The sequence below is a fragment of the Glycine max genome, chromosome 19 (assembly GCF_000004515.6).
Source record: "Glycine max cultivar Williams 82 chromosome 19, Glycine_max_v4.0, whole genome shotgun sequence".
Classification (NCBI taxonomy): Eukaryota; Viridiplantae; Streptophyta; class Magnoliopsida; order Fabales; family Fabaceae; genus Glycine; species Glycine max.
Genome location: NC_038255.2, coordinates 27,544,404 through 27,554,328, shown reverse-complemented (window position 1 = coordinate 27,554,328; position 9,925 = coordinate 27,544,404). Strand labels below are relative to the sequence as shown.

The following is a 9,925-nucleotide window of genomic DNA, read 5'->3' as shown; positions in this document are numbered from 1 at the left end:
CTAGGTCACTCCTACCCTTGAAAGGAGGTACATTGAGTTTTACTCCCTCAATTCTGTTCTGCCCCTCCATTCTGTGTTGCGTGAGTCCAACATTGCCCACTCTATTACCACCATAATGTCTTCCAGTATTCTGATTCAGTTGGTTCTCCAAATCTTCCATTCGTCCTGGCATCTTCAGTCTGTATCAGAAACATCAAAATTCAATAAACAATCCCTATAGGAATAGATTAATTGAACTATAGGTTAAAGCGTGATGTTGATGCTTTCATCATGATCCAACACCACAAACAACTCACTAAGAGTTAGTCTTTATGTCTCACCATAAATATTTTTTCTTACTCATATCTCTTATAATATTAATAATATAAATTATAAAAATAAAAAAGAATTAATGATAATAAATTTAATTTTATAAAATAAAGAAATTCACTACCTCCTCATATTGTAAGGCTACATCTACCGTTTTGCTACCTAGTAAAAAACAAAGAAACACAATTACACATTCAATATTCATACAAAAATGTTCATTCATTTGTAAGTATAAAGCATCGTTTTAGTTGGCTTATTAATCTCCTTGCTTCAAAATTCCATAAATTCTTATATTGGTATTTAATATAGTTAAATGATATTAAGTACAAGCCACTAAACGTTATTTCACCTATCAGTCCTAGCATATTTGATTCATTTGATATTCTATCATTATAAAAACTAGTATTAAAATTATAAACATTGTATAATTTATCTTATATTCTGCTTCAATTATTTATTGGCTTATATTTTTACAGCAAATGTAACTCATTGAAAGACAATAGCAAAAAATCCACAAACCTTGTCAAGGTCCTTGACAAATTTAGCTTCTAGAGAAGAATTTGCTTCATACTCCATCCACAACTAGGGGTGGGAATAGGCCAGGCCAGCCTACAGGGGCTTACATAAAGTCTGACATGCACTGGCCTATTTAATTAAAAGGTTAGGCTTAGGCTTTTTTAAAAGTCTATTAAGTTAAATAGACCAGGCTTAGGCTTATTAAAAAACCTTATAAGCCTAATAGGCCGGCCTATATATATGTATATATACTTGTATTATTTTTTGGGTACCAATATATACTTATATTATTTTTTTGGTACAATTAATTTTTTTTTAAACTAACAGACTTTGATTACACATTACTGCTCCATAACTTCTATTCCTATAATCAAGTAAGACTTTAATTATAATTTAGGTGTGAGTCATGTGCCCCTTAATATTCCTCATTATTTTATTTTTATTGGCTTTCCTATTCTTGTTAACGTTTCATTTTTCTTTAACTTTCCTATTACGTTCCTACTCCATAGCAAATGAATATTAAAATTTAATGTGAAGAAAGCTTATAAAAAGGCTATCAGACCAGACTAGGATTTTAAAACGGTCAGGCCGAGTCAAAATAGAAGCCTTTGATAGGCTATAGGCCAGGAGGAAAAAAACAATTCAATTAAAAACCAAGAGATGTAAGTTTTTGTTATTATCGCATTAACAAATGCATGTACAAAGTGAAAAAAACAAACCTTGAACAACGTGCATCTTTTTCTCAACCTTGAAATTTGGGAAATGTATAAGAAAGTCGAGGCCTCCTTCTGGACGGCGGAGGAGGTGGACCTCTCGTAGGACCTCCGCCATTGGGCCACCCTCAGCAACGGCGTGTGCCACTTCATCACCTACGTCCTCGCCTTCTTCGCCGCCTCCGACGGCATCGTCCTAGAAAACCCCGCCGATCGCTTCACCAAAGAAATCCAACTCCCATTGCGCGATATTTGCTTGCGTCTCTTGTACTTACTTGCTTCAAGAAGTGCGGGTTAATGTTGAGGCTCACCTTCTCCAACGAACTCATCTGCGCGATATTCGCTTGTACTCGCTTCTCAGGAAGAAGCTTAGTGAGGAGCGTGTGAGGGAGATTGAGAGGGACTTTGTGTGCGGAGGTCGAGGGACGATGGGCTAGAGAATGCTATGTTGTTAGGTTTCTTTCAGTGCTTTTGAATGCCAAGGGTCGGACACCACAACCTTTGTGAAAGAGTGTGGATAAGACCAATGAAATAACGACGGTGTTTTAATAAAACCCATTGTAATTTTTTTTACCAACACACATTCTAAGGCGGTTTTCAATAAACGTCTTAGCATGTGTGTCGTACAAGACTTTTTTCAATAAATAATTACAAAAATGTCACCGGTTCATTTTCTAAGGTGGTTCTAAAACAACCGTCATAGAAAGGTTGTCGTAAAAATACCATTTTCTAGTAGTGACATTTCTCTTTTACATTATGAAGCATAATAAATGTACCTTTAAACTAACTTAATTGATATCAGAATCTTTAATTCACTTTAAGAAAAATAATCATATGTTTCAAATTATACATAAAAAAGAATCTTCTCTAATGGAAGGCACCAAGGTGCCTCCTAGATACACAACACAATTGAAATACTAGTCAAGAAAGTATACAAAATCACCTGAACCTGAAAGAGACCTGAAATACTAGTCAAGAAAGTATACAAATTAAATTAAAGAATTTTGATTTCAACTTTGTTGACATGGTGAGTGAATTAGCCAATAGGGTGAATAGTAAACCAAGTTTGGATGAAAGTGAGAACTAGAACAACAAGAGCAGCATGGAAAGCAATGACTGCCCATGGATTACTAAAGTAGGTATGATAACCAAGAGCTATCCATGTCCTATATTTGCTCCTATAATGCTTCTCAATTTGGCGTCTAACATGCAAATAACTCTCCATGTCAGGCACCAAGTCAGCGCTTATGGTGTTGAAAAGCTTTGCCACATCCTCATCACTTCCAAGAGCATTGTGCAGAACCTTTGCTGCTCTCAGCTCCTTCACATCCTCGGGATGGTCGATAAGTGAGTCCATGAAGACCACAAAGGAACAAATCTCGAAGTTGTTCTTGAAATCAGGACACATCTCATACGCTATCAAGTTGAGAAATGTAGGAGTTGTTGTGTCGTCGACTGTGATCTGAGGAAGCGTCAATTCCGCACACAGGCACATCCAGCGATAAGAGAATGACACATCTCTTAGCCGCCTACGCGACTTATCTCTCTTTAGTTTAATCCCTGCTGCTCTCAGCTCTTGTATGTTCCTGTATGTTGTCATGTCCAAGTCTTCATTTGTGTTCTGATCTTCCTTTTTCACGTTTCCTGTTTCATTTTTTTGTTTCTTATGAGGATCATCAAGGACATATCTGCGAAGCTGATCAAGCAGATGAATAGGTGATTCCTGGGATATTTCTATTTTGTGTTCTCCATGCAGGATGTCTTCGTTCTTTACATAAACACTTGTGTACCCTTCTTCATCCAACGCTCTATAACACATAACATGTTCAAAGCATAGTCATAATTCCATACAGGCTGAATCATTTTTAAAATCTTATATGATATAATAATTCAAACCAAATCTCTATCACATACATTGTTATTAATTTGAGTATCTATGTATATATTTTTTATCTCGATAAATATTTGACACTTAAATATATTTAAAGTTCATGCTAAATGACTGAATTTTATTTTAGGTTCATAATAAATAATTTTTACTTTGAGTCTCTATCATTAATTAAGTAATGATGTGACATCATCCTAATCGTTGATAATGTTAAACACATCAATTTGTAAAGTGAGACGTCATTACTTAACGGATGACAAAAATTCAAAACAAAAGTTTCAATATATCGAAAACTCATAACAACGAAAAATTTATTAAGGACCTAAAATAAAATTTGATTATTTACGAGAGACCTTAAACATATTTAAATCATTATTTTAAATTTTTGTTTCTCTAAATAGGCTTTTAGGTAGAAACAAGCATGTTTTATGTTTGTTTTAGTATGAATTGATATCATTTATCTTGTTTCATGATTCTTTTTTCTATATTCAAATTAAAATGTGCTATGTAATTAGAAAGTATGATTTTTTTTTATTATTAGTTTTTTGTTCTCCAATGTGTTACATTTAAAAATTGTTACATGAAAGTATAACATATCAACATGTAATACACCTATGATAATGTATAGACTTTTAGGTGTCTGCGTTCTTAACAATATAAGCAACTTAACACAAATTAAAATTCAAATTATAAAGGGATTAAGACTTGAAAGTTGGTATGTTCATAATGAACTTAATTATATTTAAGCATACCTGTGTTCATCCTTGGTCATAGAGTTGCCAATGTCCTGTTTCTTTGATCTTAGCTCTGGTGACAAATGATGACACTTAAGAAACTCATTCATGCTCTTTACCAGCTTGGCATCATCCTCATGGTCTGACAACAGTTTAAGCACATGATAGGGAAGTTGATTCTCTAACAAGAGCACATCCTGCCACACAAGAACAAGTTGATCAACCTTTACATTCATTTCTTTTGGATCCTGAAGTTCTCCCTTCTCCAAGATTTGTAGCAGAGAACATCCATCCACAAATAGCATCCACGACCACGAGAGCTTTTCGTCATCAGGGAAGTCTCTAATAACATCCTCCGCAAACAGATCCTTCAGTTGTTCGATATTCGATGCGATCTTTTGGTACAGAGTTTGAGCATCTTGTTTGGTGCGTTCAAGGTACATTGCTGCCCACATAAGCTTATATTTTTCTCCCAGCTGCAGTTTCTCTGCACCATGATGGATTGGACCAATTGACACCAACCTGGGTAAGTAATGCTTGGCAAAATTTTCTCGATCTCGCAGATGATGTGGTACCCTTTGTATCTTTGGGACTGAATTTTGTGCAATTTGCTTTGCTTTCTCTAGTTGCTCAAACTTTAGGCTGAGGTGTGGTGTCTCAGTCATGTTGTGCAATAATAATGCTATTGAAGAATTGGTGGGTATTTTTGCGTGTTCTAGATTAGTGAAGTTCACGGTTCATGAAAAAGCTTCACGATATGAGTTCAGAAATTCAGTGATATAGCAAAATTGCCTTATCAGAAATTTCAAAAGTGAAAATTACTTATATATTTTATCTTGGTATTACCTCGAACCAATGCCGGACTTAGATTTTTTCTAATAAATAATTTAAAATGAAGAAAGAAAACAAACTGAAAACACTTTCACGCTACATTGTATATCTTATTCTTGGGTTAACGAGAGTACTAGTACTAGATGCATTAGGCTTTGTTATTGTTTCAAGTTTGGAATGAATACTACAGAATTCGAAGTAAAAAAGCACTCAACAAGGAATACTGAAGGCATTTTACTTTGCTAATATTTCAAGTCTGAATAGATTCGTGGTGAAAAAGTGATTCATCTAAAAAAGGGAAGTACGTAGAATCAGATTTTACATTAAAGATTATAGACCCTTTAGTTTACTTATGTTTCAGAGTTTTGGACTTCATAAGAGTAAGTGATACTAAATGAAGTGCTGCAATACTTTATATAAATGAACCTGCCGAGATTGCTTTGCTTAATTACTAGTTACATACAAATTACCCTATCCCAGTGCAGTTAACTAATATACAGTTTCTAAGTTTAAGATGCTACTTTTTATTTTTTTAGTCACACAACACGGATATCTCATAACTCATTAGGTCAGAGACTAATTTCACAAACAGTTTGTGATTATCATTAGTCTAAATTTTTTTACACATTATGAAAATGACATGTTGTTAAATAAATTGTTGTCACTTATGTAAATACAGTAGAACCTTATGCCGCTACAATAACCTTTTGGGTTAAAGTTACTTCTAATGTACTAATTAATAAAAATTAGGGTTAATTAAGTTTTTAATTCCTAAACTTTTTTTAAATTTAGTTTTTAGTTCCTAAATGTTTGTTTGACAATTTAAGGTCTTTTAATTTTTTTTCATTAAAGATTTTAGTCCTTAAACTTTTATTTGATTTTTTAATATCTCTCAACTTTTCTCCATTAAGATTTGTAGTCCCAAAAATTTTGAAAATTCAGTTTTTAGTCCTTCTCATCTCATTATATAAATAAAAGGCTTAAACTTTTGTTCAAGGACTATAATCTGAAATTTCTAAAAGTTTAAGATTCTTGTTCAATTAAACAAAAATTTAGAAACTAAAAATCTTAATAGAAAAAAAATTAAGAGACCTTGACCAATCAAACAAAAATTTAAAGACTAAAAATCGAATTTAAAAAAAAAATTAAGATTAAAAATTTAGTTAATCCTTAAAAACAATCTGCTCTGTGATTTTGTGTTCTATCAAACTATTACAATTAAGTCTTCCACTACTTACATTGAAATGCCTCAAGTTTTTAATTAATTTTATATTAATATATTTAAAAAATAATTTGTTTTTTTTACAGCTTATTATGAAGATTCTTATTTTTTGTATAGATTGCATTCGCAAGAATACTCCACAGGAGGTAAAATTGTTGTTAGGAACACTTACAAAATAGTGTAACCAGCTCTCCTAACAGGAATTTTTTTCTCTAATGTTTGATTTAGCTTGGCTTTAGTAAAGAGCTTCTCAAAGTAAGAACCCCAAATACAAACCTTTCCCGGCATCATTCTCGACTTAATTAGGCTTAACACTTAATCAGCCCATGTGTCTATTAATCAGCCCATGTGTCTCTAAACATACCGAAAATACATTTTTGTGCCCTTGTGTCCAAAGTTCCTCCATATCTACCCAAGAGACAATGTCTTACATAACATAATAGTTGTCATGACAAATAAGTTCATATATTTTAGTAAAATATTTTGTTTTAGTTTCATCATTACACAATTGAATTAGATTTTCATATATATCCAAAAATAAATAAATTTTTTATTCATAATTTTTTCCCTATATAAAATTTAACTGCTCAATTTGTCTGTTGTCATAAGATAATAGTTGTCATTACAAATAATATAAAAAGTATACAATATTAGCAAAAGATTTAGGATAAATGACTATTTTGAATTTTAAATGAATAAAAGATGAAAATTTAATTAATGAAAGAACACAAAAAATTAATTTAGTCCTTGAATATGTAAAAAATATAATAATTACATTCTTAATTATTATAACTTATTGACAAATTGATCAATGAACTTTAATTACAACTTAATATCAAATTGTTCTTCAAAAAAATATAAATTAATGTTAAATTAGTCATTAAACATTATATATATAATGGTTATAAAAAACATTATATTTTAGGTTAAATTATAATTTTGGTCCTCATAGTTTTTCAAATTCATGATTTTGGTCTTCTTGATTTTTAATTGTAACATCTGGTCCCTTAATTTTATAAATTAGTGATTTAGGCACCCTAATAGATCATTAACTAATAATTGTGATTATTTGAGATATTAAAATAATTATAAATTAAATAAAAATTACTAATCATTAATTTTTTTTTATAAAAGACTATTAACCCTAATGTGGTATTGTTGCCCGTGGAGTTGCCCACAGCAATAGAGGTGGAAGAAGTGTTTGTGGAGAAGAGGAGAAGCATAATGTTGTGGAGAATTAGGATTATTAAATTTTTAATAATTAATTATTTAAATTAATTTATAATTAACTTAATAACTCGATTAATCAGAATTATTTGCTAATAATTTATCAAGAGGACCAAAATCACCAATTTATAAAATTAGAGGACCAAATATTACAATTAAAATCCAAGAGTACCAAAATCAAGAATTTAAGAAACTAGGGAGACAAAGATTGTAATTTAGCCAATATTTTAATAACAAAAAATAGTCCCACAAAACTATTGAGGGACATAATTATTATATTTTTTATACCTTCAGAGAATAAATCATTTTTTTTATTTTTTTTAAAGATTAAATTATCACTAATAAATGATTTTACCTAAAGTTTCATTCCACTAAATAAGATTCACTACATAAATTGCACAATATTGTTGCACTTACATAAAGACCAACTTTTAAGAACATTATTCGTTATTAAAAGAAATTTTTTATATACATAACTTATTATAAAAATAAATAAATTTTGAATGGAATTCTTTTTTAGAAACATTTATCAGTAATTAGTCAATTAATTGTGATATTTACACTAATCAACAAAATATATTCACAATTTTGAGAAAATGAATGGACAATTCAAGTGCAATGTTTAAATGTAAAAGAGAAAAGTATGACATATTATTTCCCTTCTATTTTTTATTAATGTTATCATAATTATGTAAACAAAGTTATTGAACAAAAAATTATAATGGTTATAATTCAAACTTCAACGGTTGAATAAAAATCAAGTTTTATAATGTTGAGTTATTTGAAAATATTTAATTATTTTCTTAATGTAAGTACAACTTATAAACAATATATTAACTATTGCATACACTAAAAAGAAACTAATTTATCAAATTTAAAATTGTTAAAATCTTATTTAAAACTATGTCATAGGGTAGATTATATAAACATGTTTTTGATTTCTATTGAATAGATTATTTGAAAATTTTAACTATGAACAAATTATTAATGATTTTGTCAAAAAAATGCAAAAAAAATAATTCAAGTGATTATTACAAAAGTATAATTTTTTCAGTCCACTCAAGAGACAAAAATCTAAGGCCGGCCACACACATTTATATATATATATATATATATATATATATATATATATATATATATATATAATGATCAAGTTATTTTAAAAATAATTCAAAAACATTATTTTTCATCTTTACCCTTATTTTTTTAATTAATTAAAGATTTCTGAAAAAATAATTATTTTTGACTTTTAGGATAAAGATTGCCTAAAGAAGAAAAAATATAATTACAGAAAATTAAAGAAAAATAAGATAATTTTTTTTACTGCTACGTAAGATAAATTAAACATAATGTTCCAAGAGGAACTATAATTTACCTATAGTTTAATTGGTTTTTGAAGATGTTTACATTCAAATATATGAACTCTATTACAATCAGATTTTCAACCCATCATAAACAAGAAAATGAGACTATAAACTTTTTTTTTTTTTTATATAGGAAGGAGACTGTAAACTTGAATTATGAGAAGTCAATTTTTATGGGTATCGACCAAGGGAATCCAAAGAAGACAACTAAGACTGGAATAATTCACGGAAAATTAAGTAGGTATGGTTTGGTCTTTTCTTCTTTTTATTATAAAAAAAACTATTTTTTTAGTATTTAAACATTTTTAAATTTATGCTTTTAGTCCCAGAAATTTTAATTGCGGTGTTTAAGTTCATTTTTTTTTTCATTTTTACTTTTTATTTTTTATTTTTTTTCATCCTTACTTGTAATCATTTTTAAGGGACTAAAAGTAATATGAAAAAAGTTAAGAGACTATTTTTTTTTTCTTTTTAGCAAATTCAATTTGAAACTATACCTTAGCCATTAGCGAACTATAATAAAAATGATTGCCATAATCTATTTTATTTAGAACTTCATATTGTTTATCAGCGATTTTTTTTATTTCTGGAATCAAAATCAATATCTTATATTTAAGAAAAAAACTTTATAAGTGAGCAGATTTAAACTCATTTTTAAGGTTTATTGATAGCGTTAAAGCTATATTTGTTTGAGTTATACAATAAAGTTAGAAATTGAAATAAACATTACTTCCTCCATTCCATTTTCTTTAATTAGCTGTTTTTAGCCATTTATTTTTTCCCCAAAACAACTGTTATTTTAGAGGCTCAAAGTCTAATTAATGTTTTTTTCTTCAAATATATTCACTATTAATAGTGCAAAGCATTCCAAAATTAAGGTATTAAATGAGAATATTTTAGTCCAATTATAACAATATTTTACTTTTTCTATAAAATTTCTTGATCAGTGAATATTAAAAAAAACACCTTAAATAACTAAAGAAATGAGACAGAATTTTGTTTTTTTAGATGGCCTGTCAAGAAAAATAAAGATAAAACAGGAACAAACCAAGCAAAACTACATCCTTGGGAATGCAATTCCCAAATAGTCAACTCAAATTTTTAGAGTCACAAAGTCTAAT

At 29.3% G+C, this 9,925-nt stretch overlaps 1 protein-coding gene across 1 annotated transcript; it reads right to left on the bottom strand.

The window, feature by feature from the left end:
- Window positions 1-2,408: 2,408 nt before the first annotated feature.
- LOC100818044 (UPF0481 protein At3g47200) lies at window positions 2,409-5,012 on the bottom strand. The gene is made up of 2 exons (XM_003555071.5): window positions 4,179-5,012; window positions 2,409-3,346 (listed from the first exon to the last, which is right to left on the bottom strand). The coding sequence occupies exons 1-2, from the start codon at window positions 4,823-4,825 to the stop codon at window positions 2,575-2,577; spliced, it is 1,419 nt and encodes a 472-aa protein (XP_003555119.2). The 5' UTR covers window positions 4,826-5,012; the 3' UTR covers window positions 2,409-2,574.
- Between the last annotated feature and the right edge of the window lie 4,913 nt (window positions 5,013-9,925).